The 19615-nt window shown below is 39.2% G+C and overlaps 1 protein-coding gene across 2 annotated transcripts; it reads right to left on the bottom strand.

The window, feature by feature from the left end:
* Window positions 1–447: 447 nt before the first annotated feature.
* Window positions 448–16752, bottom strand: TTLL1 (TTL family tubulin polyglutamylase complex subunit L1). Of its 2 annotated transcripts, none has more exons than XM_053943980.1 (10): window positions 16694–16752; window positions 13524–13656; window positions 12131–12339; window positions 10728–10908; window positions 9524–9658; window positions 9270–9378; window positions 6588–6731; window positions 4842–4928; window positions 3568–3731; window positions 448–2035 (listed from the first exon to the last, which is right to left on the bottom strand). In XM_053943980.1, exons 2-10 carry the CDS (start codon window positions 13634–13636, stop codon window positions 1906–1908), a joined length of 1272 nt encoding a protein of 423 aa, XP_053799955.1. In that variant the 5' UTR covers window positions 13637–13656; window positions 16694–16752; the 3' UTR covers window positions 448–1905. The 2 variants fall into 2 exon arrangements, with proteins under 2 accessions (XP_053799955.1, XP_053799954.1); XM_053943979.1 differs by lacking the exon at window positions 16694–16752 and adding an exon at window positions 15481–15569.
* Between the last annotated feature and the right edge of the window lie 2863 nt (window positions 16753–19615).

Genomic DNA, 19615 nt, shown 5'->3' on the forward strand with positions numbered 1-19615 from the left:
AAACATAATCATACTACAAAATACTATTTACTACAGGCCCACAGTCCCCAGGGCTCTTACTACTTCCCACTTTATCCTTAACAGGCACTTGGAGGTAAAACTGGAAACATCTGCCCACTAAATATCAGTAATTAAAACAACACTATGACGATTAACACATCTGACTACACCTCTGCTTATGAGCAGCTTGCCTGTCAAGCCTCAAATATACAAGCAAGACACACAGTTAGGAATTGAGAAAAACCAAATCAACCCTCCACCACCACCACTAAACCCCGCACCAAAAAACCCAAACAGAAAACCCCAACCCCAAAATATGAGACCTGGAATTTAGGTGAGCTTTACCATCCTGCAGTGATCATCTTACCTTTCACTTATATATTTCAAGAGTCAACTAGAATATTGTAGAGCTTTTGTAAAGGCCAGTGAGAAGATACAAAGCTGATGAAGAGAGAATCATTTAGATTTTATTTTAGTGGAATATACAAGATTAATGAAGATTATGCTTGGAGTGACTCAGCCTACAGATTTCATTTTTTACTGAGAGGATAAACCCCAGATTCTGTGTACGGGTATTGGTCAGCCCAGCCCACATCTGCCCTTCCTCCCCAACACAAGCTGCTCTGGCCAGACTATGTTCAGCTGTCCTGGAGACCATGGTTTGCTGCCCTCTTCTAGGAGGACCCTTCAAAGCAGGTGAAGTAGTGCAGCTGCAGGTGGTCTGGTTTAGGTGTTCAAGAAACTAAAAACTTTGGGAGAGTTAAACTTTACCAAAAAAAGGGAGGGAGAAGGAGAATAAAACCAACCAATGCATGTTGCCATTTATAAATAACCACCCAATATCTGGTTGAAAGTCAAGTGGAAGCAACAGCCAATCACAGACCCCACTGGTTTATTTATACGCTTTGCTGTTAGAAGACTGAAGTACCCATTTTTATCTTTTGCTCCTTAGTTTTGGTAGCTAAGTTTTGCATCTTAGTTTTGGTAGCTAATCATCACAACTGTTCTCATCATAGCTACCAGAAATAGCTTGCCATGTGCAACAATATCTTTGTTAAAATAAAATATACAAAAATATACAGATTAGACTTATATACATGCATAAAAACACTGAGAGATTCTGGTGCAAATAAAGATTTATCATCAGCTTCAAGCAATGAGATTTATCACAGTATCTGATTGTTCTGTTTTTCACAGACATCTGAAAATAAAAATTAATGGCTAGTGAAACAGTCTATCAATAGACCATTGAAACCCTCCCTCAGTCCATAAAACTTCCTACCTTTAAAGAGTTAGCAGCTCATAACATACAAAGGAAATAAAACCCCCCAACCCTCAGCATATAAAGACTTGCTTTTCAATTTGTTCATACTGGTTATAAATCAATAGCTGCACTAACTGGCAAAAGCAGTACATGTACTCCTAATTTTTTTTAGTTGCTCTTCTTTTACTACAAGACTCTGAATCATCACTGTGAAAATATTAATGTTTACCACCTTCATCCTTTTATAGAATCCACAGCTCATTTATTATAGGCAGGAAGGGATAGGCTACTAGAGGAAATAAATACTATCCAGAACAGCAAGGAGTTTCTTTCAGAATACGCATTTGAATTGCCACCTTTATAAATAAAGTCCTTGATCATTATTGAGAATTAGTTTATACAAATCATATAAACATAACTGTATATAAATACACACTCTATATCTATTGTTGTAATAATTATCAGGTCAGTATATGTCTAATACAGTTCCTGGGTTTTGAGTGTTTGTTTCACTTTTCAAAGGCTGTTTTGTCTTCGTTAGCATTTCCTACATGCAATGTAGCAAAACATAGGAATCTGTTCCAAAACTTCAAGTTATTCTTGATGTCTTCCTACCAAGAGCGCAGCTGTTTTTTCTGTCATCACTTCCACGTGGTCAGGACAGGCTTTCCTGAATCTCTTGTACGGCTTCCTTTGACCCCCGTGGGCTGCCCAGGACGACCCCGCAGGTCGCGATCAGTCCCGTCGCTCTGTGCCATCTCTTCATCATATCTGCAGGTAAGAAAACCCTTCAGTGCCTTGTCCTGCTACACAAACAGCAGTGGGCCCTGTACATTCTACTTCTATATTCTATTCTGCTTGCTGTCTAGAACTGGAGCTTGATACAAGCTGCTCTGCACACAGCTTCATGCAGGCGTAGCATGACAGGCAGCTATTAGTCTATGAATCTATCATTTTACAATACAGACCAACCTGAAATGTCTTCAGCCCCTGTTTGAAAGAAACAAGTCATCTGGCAGCTTTAATTAAACTCCTGAGTTTGTGAAATTTCATGCTTGTGAAGTTCCCCATGTATTTCTGCAGGTCTGTGCTTAAGCAGAACATCAGCCTGCTGCCAGTTTAAATAACTCCTGAGCTGCTGCTTCAAAGGGAGGATTGTTAGCTGCAGTATTAAAACTCTCGCGTTGCATCACAAAGAGAGAAGGGAAAGAATGAGGTGAACTAAATAGCCATGTGATCAAAAAAATGCATTTGATGACATGTATTTGGTAACACTTAACCACAGTGATGAGTGGTTCTGTAAATATATAAATCCATTATAGCCTCAGATAACCTCAGCATAAACTGACATTTCAGCTGTTAGGCAAATTCCAAGCAAAATTTGGTTGTAGATAGGTAATTGTAATTAACAGTAGATAATACTAAAACATTTTGTAGGAAAATCATAATATATACTTAGTTACACTGTTTTATAGGTATTCATAGCTACCATGTGTGTAACATTCATTAAATCTTAAACCCTAATTCAGACCTGCTTTTATTTATATTTAACTGCTTTTATTAGTATAGAGAAAAAGTATTTAAGATGAGTATGAACTGGTGGATCAGCTATGTACATAAAGTATATTCCTGACATATTGAGCAACTGGACCACTAGTGCTAGAGAACCTACCCAAACATTTCCTCAAAAAAGATGAGAAACTGTGTCAGCAATATGGTATTCAAATCAGTGTTTTTCTGCATAAAGCAAATCAATCCTAGATAAATCTTGCAGACATCCCAATACAAAAATCTCAGTTTCCTTCATTTCTCTCCCTATAATACAGATCAAAGAATTTAAAAAATATTTAACAATTCTATTATTACATTCATTATTTACAGGAATCAAGAGACATTATTTCTATGAACTGAAAGAAAATTTGCATCAAATAACTTTTAAACCAGAACCAACTATTTTAACTGTTTAAGTACCATGTATATATTAGCTTCCATACAACTAAAGTTCTGCACATGTAGAAGACAAACATTCTCTTTGCTTCTGTCCCTCTGTTCTAGCTGCTGGAAGCTCAGAAGGTGCAAGTGGAGGCTTATCAGACAACATTCTCTCTGGACATGAGACAAGGGAACTCTGCTTTAATGCACTCCCACCTCCAATGCAGCTCCAAAGAAATGAAGTGGTACTTTGTACCCATTTTTCATACCAGAATGAAGTTTACCTTATCTTTTTGGTCTACATTACACATCAAAAAAAGTGAGGTGAAAGAAAAACACTGGCCTTTCTATGAAACATTGATATAACTTACAAGACTTCATAATTGCCCAGAACCTCTTTTGGTGGAGATTTATTCAATTTGCAGTCAGGAATTTCCCCGTTAGGCACAGCAATGTTAAGTGTGTCATTAATAAGATTATACTTCAAGATGCGATCATTAGCGGTGCTGGAAGTAAGAGAAGGGGAAGCATTAACCTACAAAAGGAAAATAAAACCAGTATCAGTTTTTGGAGTATTCTCCAAACAGCATGTGTGATATCTGTGTGTACCTTAGAGGAAATTGAGCCTTGGGGGCTCAAAGCACATCTTTCAGTTCCTCAGGCACTGCAAGGAATTCCCCACTGGGCATTCTTCTTTTTACTTAGACAGGAAAGTACCACTCTGTGAAGTGTCTGCAGTGTCAGCCTGAAGACTTCTGTTGAGATGAGATTCACCAGGGTGAATCAGACAAGATAGAATTTTTATTTCATTTTCTGTTTACATGGTTACAAACCCCATACATTTGAGTGCTTAAAATTTGCCCAGTTTACATGAACTGCTGTTACACACAGAAATCTGTGTCTCTCTTCTAGGTAAACAAATTTTCTCTTAAGTTCTTACCTGAGTTCTCCCCTGTTATATTGCGAGCTGGAGAGTGGTCTCTATTCAAAGCACTACCTTGTATCTTGTTTTAATTAAACCTTGGATTCATTTAACATATCTTTGTTCCACATTTAGAGAAGTAGTATCAGAATGATAAACAATTTTTTTTTATGGAGTTCAGTTCAAATTAGATTGAGAAGGAAGAGGGATGGATAAAATTTATATTGAACATATAGAGCTAAAGTTAATATACGAAAGAGAAATTTATGTAAAAAATAAAAAAGCTTTCCATATATCCTAATTATACTTTGTATGCCCCTTTTGTTTCCTCTCAACCTGTAACATTAAGGCCATGACAGCATTTAAAAATTAAATTTGATGTTATGCTCCATCAAGTCAATGCCCATTTTCCAGGTACTGATCCATTATTTAATAGGATAACATTCAGACTGCCTCTGAAGTGCAGTTGTATGGATGCACTGGATTTAGAAACCAAAACAGAAAGCCACAAACAAATAGAAACCCCCCAAAAATAGGAAAGAAAAGCACATGCTAGCTTGGTCAGCACATGACCTATCTCACTTTCCAATATTTTTCTTAATCCACTTACCTGATAAACAAAAAACATTGTTTAAAAAGAGGACAGACTACATTTTGAAATCTACTTAGTTTTATTCTGTGAACTGAGAAGGAAGTTTTTTCCTGTATTTTATAAAATTTTACCTCAATTAGCCAGGGTTTAAGCTTGTCATCAATGATAATGTCATATCCATAGCACTCAAAGCAGTGTTTATCATTATTCATTACAGGCTGGGGAAAAAAAAGACAGTAATATGTATTAAAATCTACTCTTCAGTAAGTAACCCAATTACACACTTTCTTTGCTAGAAATCACATTATGGATTTTCTACAACACTTCTCAGTATTGTAACTCAAATATAAGCTTGCTAACTAGTAGGTTCAGCATTGCCTCTTTTTCTGAGGTTGTATGTAAATGCTTCAATACTGATGATTGCATTGATGCCAAGTATTAAGTTATGTTAATTTCCCATTATATTTCCATACTGAAAATAAGTGGTTTTTATACTTTGCAAAAGTAATAACTATATTTAAAGCCCGCATGCATCAGGAGAAAACATAAAGATTGAAAATTTACAGCTTTGTATAATTGTGAATTCTTTAAACTTTAGAAAAGCAATTCAAAGACATTTATTTTATTCTGCTGCTGTAACTATGCAGAAATGTTAGGTCAAACAATTACAAAATACATTTAAAAATTTTAATTCCTCAAGGTAACTATAATCCCAAAGCCAAGAGAGTCCAAGAATCAGGTATAATACTTTCTTCTATGTGAAGCTCATTAGATCTTTTAGAGTAAACTTTGTGAAGGTTTCTGAGATGTTTTCCCCATAACTAATAATGAAGCTTTTAATTTCTTCAGGGACTGAAAGGGAGGAGGAGGAACAAGAATCTAATTACATGTGCCAGCCATTGTCAGAAGGACAGAGGAACAACAGATTTCATGCTCCATGATTTTTACCACTTCTCCTCTTCTAAAGTTCTCCTAACATTTGATTATATCCCTTTTCTTCTCTCAAGTCCCTTCAGATATGATTGCACAGCAGAGGCCAGTTTAAGCCATGCTTCCCCAGCTCCCACTGATTCTAGCTGCACGACCTTGTCCCTGTTTCTCGTGCTGATTCTGGTGTTCATCTGCTCCTTCTGTGACTCAGCTTATTCCCCTGGCAGAACACCAAGCCATCAATAAAGCAAGGTAGTAATTATCAGTGCACAAGTGAGCTGATTCAACTCTAAATGGTGGCAGGACAAACCCAAAAGAGAGGACAAGACAATGTACTTGGGACCAGGAGAGACCGTGGCAACAGTGAGCTAATCAGTTACCTCAGCTGACTCCCAGAGTGATACCTACCCTGTAATGTGATCACAGAATATTACCCCAAGACTAGAAAGTCACTCAAGCAGAGAAGTGCCTACTGCTTCTTTTTTTTTTTTAAAACAAATTCATGATAACTCTGTGACTTGTGTATAAAAATGGTAAAAGTATGTTATGCAACTCTGATGAACTAATAGCCTTAGGTTTCCTTTGATAAACTGTCCTCCAAAGATTTTTTTTTTCTTTGACACATTTGTTATTGCTGGAATGACGTCACACATTTTGGCAGAACTTAATATTATTCACAAGGGCGGTATCAAGTCATATCAAATAGTTCACAAATCCCTCAAGGAAAGAGATTTATTCACTCCTTCAAATTTCCACAGACAGCTCAACCCACTCACTCACCCAAGATTCAGTTCCGTCATCTCATGCGATAACAAGAAATCAAGAGATAAGAGAGCTGCAGAAATCAGCATCAACACCATCACCCAAAGAGCAGAAAAGAAATGTAGGGGTTTGAATGGCAAGCTCACTCCCAGGGTAATGGAAAGCCTGCAGCTGGCAGCACTCACCGCAACAGCCTTCAGGGACTGCACAATGATCCAGTGGATTTCATCAAATAATTTGTTGGTGACTTCCTTTCCACGGGTGCTCTCCAGGTACAGGCGTAAATTGCTCACTGTCCACTTGCCTCCATGGATATGGTTGTAATCATCCTGAAGAGTTAAGGAGTTCACTCAGTCTAAGATTTTGAAGTCGTGCAGCAGGTTTTTTCTCATCCCCACATAAAGTCCCCTTATATTTACAAGTACTGCTCTAAAAACAAACCTAGCTAATTGCTCTTGCAGCTTCATGAACACCTCAGCTTTGAACTACCCTCTACATAAACAATTGCTTTTATTATAGCTCTAATAGGCTTGATTTACACATCGTAAATCAAGTAATAAATCTTTGTTAGGAGAAAAAAACCTGGGTACTTAGTTTTATAATAAAGTGTGAGTTATGATTTGGAAATAGAAGTTTTAAAATGTGAAAGGAAAGAACTGAATGTTTTGCTCCTCTGAGGATAAGGAAAAAACAATTAATGAGTAACAGCAGAATTTCACTGAAGGTAGCTGTTGTAAAATGCAGCACTTGAAAGTGTTTGTCTGTGTTTATTTATTTAAAATACAACTTGTCTGTTCCCTGGTATCTTCTTAATGGTGCTACTCATAACAGTTACATTCAAGAACATAGTGAAATGACACCTGAATTGTTTTTAAAAGTTAAAATTTTCAAGTAATTCAGTACAAAACCCCACTAAGTGTTACTGAAACTGAACAGGGGGAAACAGGAGGTTAACTTATGTTGTCTTTTCAGAGGCTGTCAAGGCTCTGCATTATTTCTCTTTAAATGGAAAGACAAGAGCAAAGCGAGGGGTGTTCATACTGATGGAAAGGCACATGTTCAACCCTCAAGGAACTCTCAGGACAAATGCTTTGCCCCTTTATAAAGTGCTCTCCTCAGAGCATTTCTGAGAATTAATGATTGTATGCCTGCTAAATTACAAAACACAGAATGCATAGAGCAGAAAAAGGTTCTCAGAAGAACAAATTCTGTCATCCTCTAGGACAAGGTCATAGAAGCATCTATCTTATTATTAGGCTTTCTCCTACAGCTTCCCCCCATTAGTAAATTTGGAGAACTGGACTGTACAAATAAAGACCTGAAACATGGTTCCCAGGATTTGCTCCATGGAAAAAATGTTTTGAGACCAGATTCCAGCAAGGGAACAGAAATCAAAGTTTCAGCCCTCTTTGCCCTTCAGAACAAGTACTGAAATCCAAACAGATTGCAACTGGGTAGAGCTTTACACAGTCACAGTTGTTTCATTAAAGACATTAAAACAAACTGAGAAGAATTACGTGTAAGAATTATTGTTGTTTTATTTGTATTACACACGCATTTTCCAGCACCTCATCATAATTTTTATAAATTACTGACAGGATTTTTTCTAAAAGTTGTATGGGACCTGCTTTCACCATAAGTAATTCTCAGTGTGTCCCACTAACCAAAACATGTTTGGAACACTTCACAAATCAGCACCTGAGCAATAAAATGTTTGTAGTACTGAAAAATGGCGTATTTGACCACTTACCCCAGACAACATTATCTTTACATTGTTGTTACAGCAATATCCAGACAAAACCAGTTCTGCTATGCTGCACATCTTATGGAACAGTAGCAGAGAAGGCACATTAAGCAAGATTTCAATTTAAGATATATTGCATATATCTTGTGTATGAGAGCATGTGTATACCTACATTAATATAATCAGGAGCATGGGGGTGTGTGTGTGTCCATACATATTATTTTCCATACCATTAAAATAGAGCTTCTGGCATTAGGAAGTGCAACAATAGAGTTTTAATGACTGTACCACAGAGGCATGGTTTGCAAATCACAGACATCCGCTAAAAACACCAACGGGACAATCATTATCAAGTCATTCCCTGAAGGAAAAAGCCTTGGGAAGTGACACTTTATCCCCATCCACCCCCACCCCACTAACCTTCCCTCCCCACTGCTGAATTTCAGCCTACTTTGACATAAGGAAGGGCTATCAAAGCTCTCATGTTTCCACATGAATATCAATGGCAAATTACAGGACAGAACTGTTCTGCAGGCAGAGCTCCAGCTTTGTCCATGCAAGACGAAGCCATCAGATGGCCAGGCAGCACTTATTTATCTCAAGTTTGCAACTGCACATTCCCTTTGTTTCCCACAGAAGGAAGCCAGGGGCAGGAGGCTGGGGGAGCACTGGAAGAAGCTGGAAAGTCCTGTGATGAATAAGTGCTGGAAAGAAGAAATTGAATTAACTGCCAGAGAGAGAGAGGGAAGGGGAAATGAGGAAGGGGATATTAAACCACTATTATAAAGTACATATCCACATGATCCAAGCTCATGCATTTCATTGTTCAATTCATAAGTGAGCATATTGGCTTTTAAATGAAAGGAGCTCCCTGCTTTCAACTGCTGTGAGTCAATACTGAAAATACTCAATTACAGAGCTGCAACTCACTATCTTGAATTCTGATTTGTGGTTTTCTAAAATGTCTACATTCTAAAATGTATTTATTTTTAAGTGCAAGGTGAAGTATTTTAATTGCAAGATGATGAAGAGTATGACAAAACCTTTTGATTCCAAGTTTCTGGTACAATTAAAGAAAATCAGTCTTGCTACAAAAGAGCATCTAAGAAATCAGCACACTTACCCCATGTTTCTGAATGGCAACGTTTGTAAGATGTACAAACATGTTATCCAGTTCACTTGTACTTGGTGTGTATTTCACTGTGCAAAACCGGCAAAACCCAAGCTTATACCTTAAATGCAAAAAGTCATTAAAATGTGTTAAATCCCTGTGAGAAGCAAGGAAGTGAGCATCCTAGGATACCATTTACTGGTTAAATCTCCTTGTGCAACATGCACAACATTATTTTGACTACACTGGACATTATGCAACCTTACATGTAGCATCTCAGTGGACGATAGGTAGACACCAAAACATAGAGACGAAGATCAAATTTCTTCCCACCAATTAGTAAGGGATTGTTGATGTAGAGTGAAATCACATAGGCTTCTTTGGAAGACTGAGACACAAACCTGAAAAACACAAACCATGTCTCACAATATGGTATTTGCAACAATACAATCCCTGAAGTCTTTTACTTCTTTAGAAGTGGTTCTGTAAATTTTGAGTTGACCGAAATCTTGTATCTTTTTCCAAGACAACATATAAAGTTGTGGTGGTTAATAAGACACACTTGGCATCAGGTCTTATATACCAAAAAAAAGCTGAAAATACTGTAGAGATGACCAAGATCAATTACCCATTTAAACTCACACAGTAGCTGACCAAGCCATTCACAATGCAGCTCTATATGCCAACCTTTTTCCCTTGAAGAGAATTTAGAACTTGGCAAGGTCCAGACAAGCAAAAAGAATGTAGTGCATTACCTTCATTATTCAAGGACTTGTACTACTGGAATATTTGCATTTCTGCTTCGTGTGCAATTGCAAACCACTGTGAAAAGTTAATATAACTTTCAGATTGTGACTTTCTTCAGATTCCAATCAAATGGGGAAAAATACTCAAATGATATTCAGCCAGTCACTAGATCACAGGAAAAAACATTAGTTGTGTGATCAAAACTTCTAGTCAGAGAAAAACATAAAATTGCTAGCCTATTTCATCCATTTGGAAGGAGATCATCAACATGACGTGTATTATTTTGTGTTCCAAAAGGAAAATACATTTATTTCATAGAAATGCATTCTTCCATTGTACTAATTTAAAAAAGTGATTCAATATATATGAAACCATTATTGAAATTGCTGAGGGGAATATTTTTCTCTTGCTTCCTGATATTTAATACTGTGAAGCAGAACAATTTCCTTCTGTGCAAGTTTTTCCCCAACAACACTGAAAGCAATTTTAAAAAGAATATTAATTGAACAGTTGTGTGTACCTCCTCATACCAAAAGAAGTTGTATTATAACGTGTTGAAGGAGGGAGCCAGATAACAACTGAGATTAAATGCAAACCTAACTATAAAATGACAAAGCAATAATAACAATGGCATACTTTTCCCATGCATCAGACAATCAGCATGGTGGTGTAGTTCACCTAATTACAGAAACTACAATAAAGGGTTCGGTTTCAAAAACTTACGAAGATGTTTTGCTGTCTCTAGACCATTTTTTTATTTGGGAGAGTTTATTGATTAGAAATATTCCTTTTCCTTGAGCTTTGCCACAAGGTTTCATAATCCACGTGCTGGAGGGATTCTTTCTGAATTCTTCAACAAAGAGATTATAATCAGCAGGAAGCATAAAAGTCACAGGAACAAAATCTGAATTAAGGAGGAAAAAAAAGGCACACAATTGAAGACACTCTATCTGCTAAGGCTATTGGCACATAAAGACTAAAAAAGAAAAGGTCTGTATTTTCAGTTGTCCAGTCAGGCATGATCCACCTCCATTAAGACTCATGTTGCTTTTATCTCATTTACATACTACTTTTTACTTAAACAATTGCAAAATGTTGCAAGATGCTAACTTCATAGTAATAGATTCTAATTCATGCGAATAGATTTTCTTCTTGCGTTTATATGCTGTGCCATTACAGAATTAGATACCATTTCAACAAAATAATTAAAATGTCTCAATTTCTTCTACCAGCTTCCACTATTCTTTATCATTCTCCGTGCAGGCAAAACCCCGCTTTTATTTCCATGTAACACCCATTATTCTTATTTATTATATCTTATTCTGAACGCCTATTATTCTTCTTTGCTCCCACACTCAGTTTTACTATGATTACTGAAACCTAAAGAAAAACATTTTTCACTTTTTGCTATTAAATTATCTTCAATTCCATCCTTGAAGACCTGCCTCTTCCATGGATGAAGTGTTTTCATTTCACTTTTCCAAGATGTAATTCAACTCCACATATCTCACTCTGTTTCACTTCAGTGCTTTCTGACCTCCAAACCAATTCTGCTTTCCTCACTCCTGATCTATTCTTGGTTTAGTTTTGGGGTTTGAGTTTCCTGGTTTGTTTGGGTGTGTTTTTTTTTTTTGTTTGTTTTTGGGGGTTTTTTTTTGTTTTGTTTTGTTTTTTTTTGCTTTTTATTTTATTTTTAGCAGTCACTATTAGCTCCCCAACTTCTCCCAAATTTCCTCTCTGAAGTGTTTGTTCATTCCATTCTGTCTAGAGCCTTCCTTCAAAAAGGTTTAGTTGTCCTGCTCCATTTTAAGATTTTCACATAATAGTTTTTCACTTTTGAATTAAAGAAACTGTAACCCTCTCTCATATGAAGTAGCAGAGCCCTTTGGTTTCAACACTAACCTAATTGCAAAGTATCTTAAACCCACAATTTTCCCTCTCCAAAATAAATTTTGAGAAACCCCAAAAGAATCAAACCCAAAAGAGTAAACAGAGCACTTCAAGGTAGCCACTTTAATGTCATAGCACGCCAGAGGTTCAGTGCTTCATGCATAAAAAAGCTGGTTCTATTCCAATTATTGACTCTATAAGAAAAAAGCTGAGTGCTGAAAATAAGAACAACATACCCAAATAAATATATTTTCCATTTTCATCCTTTTCTGCAAGAGGACTTCCTTCTTTCTCAAGTTCTTTTCTGTATCTCTTGATGTTCTTTACCATCAAATCTTTTCTGGTCAGTTCATAGTGGTTTGGGAAATGATTGACAATTTGGTCGTCAGAGAGGCGGTAACCGGTTTCCACACTGAACACATTTCTGATTGTTTGGACGCTCATCCTGAAACCAAAGACAGACACCAAGTGATTTCTCTGAAGAAACACACTTCAGGATGACAAATTAGAGATCTTTTCCCTCCAATTTCTTCATCTTTTCTCTCTCTCATTTCTCTTTATATTTAATAGTTTGCTGCAGTAACACTCCAACATATCCTGATGTTCTATTAAGAAAGCAAATGAAATCCTGCTGAAGATTTAATCAGTCCCTCTACCACTACTGAAACTGGTGCAGGAAAGAAAGATGACAAGTGGGTCCTACTGGACTGTGGCTTGTTGATAGGTCAATCCCCAGCAGGGCCTAAAAATGACTTAAGTGTACCCAAATGCAACAGAATCCTCTTTCTAAATCTGTTACTTCACACTCTTGAAACTCACCTTTCCTCTTCAGAAAAGCCACAAACCCAACCTCTTACTGACTGCCCTGCTACTTGGATTACAAGGAATTCAAACATATTACTTGAAAAGTGGTTAAGAGATCTTGCTAAAAACACCTGTGTTGTTTAGTTATATACAGATGAAAGTGCTGCAGTGACAGAGTCATTAAATCAGTTATCAACTACATTTTTCACAGAAGGTAAGAGCAGGGACATAAATGCAAAGAATTTTCCATATTAGATTCTCAATGTGAAAATTTAAGAATATTTCCTGAATGCTACCGATCTGCTACATTATCATTTCAGGAAGGAAAAAAAAAAAACCAAACCTAACCTAAAACAATACAACACAGCAATTTCCATGAGTGTTTCCCCACTCTCCCAACTACATTCCAAAAGCATGAACAAATTTCTAGATTCCTGCCCATTTAAATAAGTGGTTCACATAGTGTACATTTACCAGCACAAACTGCCATTCTGATGTATTTGAAAGGAACATCATAAATTGTTTGGTTTATTTAAAGAATACTGTTTCTGCCCATTAACAGATTACTACATTCTAGGACAGCATTTCATGGTCTTATATTAGACAAACACCAAATAAGAAGATGATTTACTCTCCTCCTTTTAGCACAATCTTGATCTAAATTCTCATTCACTCTCAGTATTGAAATCTTGAATAATTAGCCTGAATAGAAATCATTATCATGAAGAGAAGGAAAGTACAGTTTATTACAGAAGTTTGGACTCTAGTAACAGGGCAAGCTTCCATAACACTGATAAAAGAAATTGGTAATTGTAGCATACTTACCAATAAAAATTCCAGTCTTCATTTTCTGCCACCTGAATCCATCCTCTTTTTTCAAAGTTGTTTATTAGAACTGATTTTTCTATGTCAGTTACCCACTTTACTTTTCCTGCCATTATCCTGAAGTGGAATCAACCTGTTCATACAGAAAAGTTTAAAGCTGAAAACAGGGGAGGATACGGGGAAGTAAAAGCAGAAGAAAAGTGGCACCTAGAATACACTTTCACATAAATATATTCATTTAAAACCCAAGGAAAATAACATCTAGGCTCAGACTGAAACCCTGCACTTCTCAGCTGGACAACTGCACACAAGGACACTGGTTTTCACACTCCCCACCTTTTATAAACAGGCACAAAACCTTCCCTTAAATATGCTACTGATAGAACCTCCTTATTCTATACTGGGTAATGTTTAAAGAACCAGTACAGACATTGCATTGTTTCTAACTTAGGAACATATATTTTTGCTTTGTTTTGAAGCAGGCGAGTTCATCTGGATCACGTGGTGCCTTTAGAATAAAAACCCATGATTCCAAGAGAAATCTCTTACATGCTCCACCAACAATCAAGATTTGCAGTACCTCAGGGGAAGGAACTGAAGTTACTGACCTTGCAACTGGTATCATGAAACCCTTACGGGATGATTTCCCTAAACGTCAGGCTGTTAGAAGAGTGTTTACAAACTGCAGTTCAGATCCTGACACCAGATGTCACTTTCTACATTGGATCTCTCACTTGCCCAGGGCAGCCTTTGTTAGGGTCACTCGACCATTCTGGCAGGAAGGGACCTCAGCAAGTCCCCCGGTCCAGCCTCCTGCTCAGTGCAGGGTTAGCTACGAGGTGTGGACAGTCTGCTCAGAGCTTTGCCCATTTATGTTTTGAAAATCCCCAAAGACACAGCACAGCTTCTCTGAGCATCCCATCCCACTTCCTCACTAACCTAATGGGGGTGGTTCTCCCTATATTTTTATTATTTTCCCTACATTTGTTATTATTACTTACATTACTTTCCCAAGAGCAAAACTCACCCTGCATAGGAGTGGGAGAGAGCTGGGTTATCACACACCCATGAGCAACACCATCTACTGCCCCTTCTACATAAAATTTTCCATTGAAAAGAAAATTAAAACATAAAATCACCTTTACTAAATGTAGTAATGTAATTAATGAATGTTAATTCAGTTTAATGTTAATGTCACTTCTGCAAGTAACGTGTTGGACTGGAATTCAAGGGGTCTTTATTGTCCAGGACTAGATGTGGAAACGTGCATTTGCCACCAAGCTCAGGCCCCTATTGTTTTTTTCTGGGAGGTATAACCCATATAATCCCACATAGATTATTTATCCTGCCAAATCCTACAAGGCTTTATTTACCAACAAACTTCAAGTTTAGAAAGTTTAGGACACAGATATTTTTATTCGTGTTGCTAAAACCATGTGAAATCAAGCTTAGACAGAAAAGAGTACACAAAGGCTCAGGGTCTGTTTTCTTGGGTATGCTTTTATACAACCCCTAGTTCTACAAGGTCATGATCCTTCTCAAGGTCTTCCAGATATTACCAGAGTGAAAGTAAATGTAACAATTAATTTATTTTTCTGAAGTTTGTATAACCCATGATCAGTGACTCACTAATACCACACATGACCTTGTTGTGGTTTTAAAAGTTCAGGGATTAGTCTGCTTGCAATACAACTGTCCCTTCAAAAGGAAATGCATTAAAGGCTACAATGGTATTAACCAATCACAATGTAAACTTTTCAAAAGGCTTTAAACTAAAGTTCTCCACATCTCCAAGCTACCCCAAGAGGTTCACCAAAATTCAAACCTAACATTATACCTGTTTCTCTGACTCCTTGAGCAATTCACACACATGAAGGTGAGCTAAAATTAAGCCAGAGCTAAACACTGGAGACAGCTTCTACCAGAAATCAAAATAAAAATTACAAGAGCACAATACCTTTTCTGTTTTGGGATTTTGGTTCCTCACCTATCCCTCCTGCCACAGAGGGATTGAAGGCAGACTGAAAATTCATCCTTGGTTTCTGCAGAATTTAATCAATCTCAGATGATGTTTAAGTGGCCTGTAAACAAAATCTTCCCATTTTGTACAAATTGATCGCCGAAACCCACAAACAAGAATGCACAACAAATAATATAATTTTAATACAATGTACTTTTCTAGAGGAATCCTCGAATCTGAAAATAGGCATTCTAGATAACCCAATGAGATTGCACAAGATAGCTACACATTCAAACTTCTGGTCAGCCGAGATCCTTAGCTTCACAAAACATCAGAGAAGAGCTGCATAACACAGCCGTAGTCTGCATATTTGTAGTAAGTCAAATCCTTCCCAAGACACCAGAGCTCCTACTCAAGAGCCAGAAGGCATGTGACAGAGGCACAGCAGGTCTGCCACTTCTCCAGAACACTGCCTTTCCTGCCCAGACTGCTCCCACGGGCAGCAAGGAAGCCTGGCAGCAGCCTAACCCCCAGGTGAGACCTCTTGCCCTGGTACAAATCGATGAACTGAGATCCAAAAGCAGCCTGGTTGGCATCACCGCCACTATAAGGAGACAGAGGTGCTGATGGCAGACTTTTCACATCGCAGAATAGGTGTGAAGCTGTGCCTCCGGCACCCGACCCAACAACCTCTGTTTCCTTCCAACAGTACGAAATGTAACTGTGCTTCATTATTAAGTTTACTACTGGAAAATCCAGTCTGGCTGTGCCATCAGAGGAAGCCAGGAGGGCCTGCTGCGAGATTCCCAAAGCGTTAGGGAGGAGAAGGAGCCCAGGAAGACTGAAAGAGACACATGGCTGTGTGTGCGTGGGTGTGGTTGGGGTGATGGAGGGGTGTGCATTTCTGTGTGTGGGATGGTGTGTCCGTGTGAATGTGTGGGATGTGTATGTGTGGGGATGTGTGTGGGTGGGGTATATGTGTGCGGGTGGGGTATATATGTACGGGTGGGGTATATATGGGCGGGTGGGCTATATGTGTGCGGATGTGTGGGGATGCGCGTCGGTGTCTGTGTGCGGGGAAGTGTGTGTATGGGTGTGTGGGGGGTGCATGTGGGACAGGTATGGAGCTGTGGAGGAAGGGGACGGGATTAGGGGTGTGTACAGGGCATGTCGGGGAAGGACGGACACCCACAACCCATCCCACGCTCACCTGCCGGCGGGAGCGCGGCCGCCGCTCCCCTCAACCCCGGCCGTCCCCGCCGGCCGCCGCCATCGCCCCGCCCGTTCCGGCCACCGCCCCGAGGCGGGGCTGCCGGGGCCGCCGGCGGCCATGTTGTGTGCGGGGCGGGGCTGCCGGGGCCGGCGCTCCCCCGAGGGACTGGAACGTGCTGCAGTCCCGACGGGAGAGCCCCGAACCCTGCCCAGCCACCTCAGGGTTGTCCCTGCTGTCTGGTGACGTTTTGGTCTCAAGCGTCTGCGGCCTGGGCCCGCCCCATCGTCAGGAAACAAGTCCGTAACAAACAGCAGTCCATGAGTAAATGGGGGTTTGTTAAAGGCCGTGGCGTGCCAAAACCTTCCCGGATGTTAGCAGAATGTAAAACCCCCAGGGCCACTCAGATGCCAAAGCTCAAGTCCGTGTTTGAGCCCATCAGGTGCTAAAATGTTCCTCACCGTACAGCTGCAGGAATAGCTACTTTTGTATGGATACTCTTCATAGGAAGCAGGCAAATTTTCACCCAAAAATTTCATCACAGACCCCAGCCTGGTTTGGGTTGGAAGGGATCTCAAAGCCCATCCCGTCCCGCCCCCTGCCATGGGCAGGGACGCCTTCCACTATCCCAGGTTGCTCAGAGCCCTGTCCAGTCTGGCTTTGGACACTGCCAGGGATGGGGCAGCCACAGCTGCTATGGGCAACCTGTGCCAATGACAACAACAACGTGGTCAGCAGCTCTAATTCACAGTGAGAGCTAAGTGAGAAAAATAGCGCACAAGAAGTTGCAGGTTTAGTTCCTGTGCAGAGAAGCCTGATCTACGCATACAAAAATCCTTCCAAAAGAGATTATTAAGACACCTGCCATATATTAAGGTCACGACATTCTGTGAGGGGCTTGATACTAAACAATAAGGTACTACATAGTGAACTCCAGAGATCTGAAAAGTCTTTGAGGAAGACTCTGTAAGACAAGTTCCATCTAACACTTATTTTCTCTCTGTAAGACAAATTACTCATTAAAAAATAGATACATTAAGACAGTAGCTGAAATAAGCAGTTTGCAGTACATTCGAGTACAGAAAATTCCTAAGAGCCTTAATTCCCCAAATAATCTAAGAATAAATATACATTATGATTTGCCAGGTGATGCTACGGTAATAGGCTGTTTCAAGGATGCAACTACACGGAAAGAGTTGATTTAATAATTCATTTAACCAGAGCTATTAAATATTCCCTAGTTTAGCTATGAAAGCAGCTGCAAAATGCAGCATCACGTGCACGGCCACGTGCAGTGGAAATTTCCTAGCACCACAATACCTCTGGCAGCAGAAGAGAGCAGCCTTGACAGCCTTCTTTCGATCAAGAAGGTATGTCAGCCATGGCAGCTGACAGAAAGAAAAGTGAGCCTGAATCTTCATGCTGGTCAATCCTTTTTTGTTCCTGCATCCATCATACGTCAGAGGAAAGCTGAAAGGAAGTTCACTTTTTAAATGTATTAAATATTTCAGTTAGGGCAGAAACAGTTGTTGTGTTGGTTTTTTGGTTTTTTGTTTTTTTTTTTTTTTTTGTTTTGTTTTTATTAGAAGAGTTTTTTAGCTTAATTCAGCAGTTTTTAATAGTTACAGTTCCATAGTATTAGATGCTGTTTTGCCGTTTCTCTGAAATTTACATCAACAGTATTACATCACAGTTAATAATAGATGCTGTGGTTTTCAATATTAAGGCATCTCCACTTTTTAACATTATTGTTAAAAAAAGGGAAGCGGGGTGTAATTTGAGAGCAGCTCAGTGATGCTTACTATTATTATATCAGGAAATGCAGTGGCAGCGCTGATGTGCTATCTTTGCAACAGAAATGACTCCTGTGATGACATTTGGGTATTTTATTTTAAGCTTGAGGCAACTCACAAGGTTACCTGTATGTGCAAAATTCAGCCTGGTTTCAAGAGAGGAACTATTATTGATTTGAAGTGGTAAATACAAGAATGGAAATATCAGAACTGGTGAGTAGAAGAAAGTCATGGCAAGCAGCGATAGTGCAGAGGTTAATTTACCTTTTATTATAGTGTACCTTCGAGGCAATTTTCTTCCAGCATGTGCGAATGTAAACACAGCACAGTCCTTGGCATGAGTTGGAAGACAAATTTTGTCATGTTCACTTTACAGATGAGTAAACCTCTTGTATGGCACTTGAAGGGGGAAGATAAGGGGGGTTCTACTGCACAGTGCCGAAAGAAGTGGTTTGCATAAGACACACACACACAACACAGGCAAACACTTTATACATTTGAAAACTTAGCCAGGAAAGTCTTAAGGACATCCCAGCTCCAGGTGGAATGCTGTATTTATGCTGCTGTTCTCCTTCTCCTGGTATTTACCTTCACTCAGAGAGATGAAATCATACTATAAATAGAGGGCAAAGTCCACTCTCAAACATTACCTGGTGAAGTCTCCTGTTTGACATGACAATAAAGTGTGGAGCAATAAGGGGGTTGGTTCTTTAGAGCTCTTTTGCAGTACACTGTGCTCTCTAGCGATGGGTGATACTGACTGAATCACAACACTGCTATCACCAGCACAAAAGAAAAACACCGAAAGTCCCATGACCTCACTAAACCTCTTGGACAAGGTGTCAGTAGCGCTTCAGCAGATCTCTCTCTCTCTTTAACCTCTCAGTAACTCTGCACTGGCTGTGCTGCCAGGGCTTCTGTTCTCTGCTCCACACCCTTTATCCTCATGTACGCTCGAGACAGTTGAGGATGCAGGTTTATTTTTGTTACTAAGCTGAACGAAGAGGAAAGCCTGCTCCTCCCTGTTTAAAAGTGAACACCACCACCACCACATTCCTAAACCAAATCTCTGCGCGGGATCCAGCACGCTCAGCGTGCTTAAAAAAACACACATGGGCCCATTGCGAAA

This window comes from Vidua chalybeata, chromosome 5 (assembly GCF_026979565.1).
Source record: "Vidua chalybeata isolate OUT-0048 chromosome 5, bVidCha1 merged haplotype, whole genome shotgun sequence".
In the NCBI taxonomy this organism is placed as follows: Eukaryota; Metazoa; Chordata; class Aves; order Passeriformes; family Viduidae; genus Vidua; species Vidua chalybeata.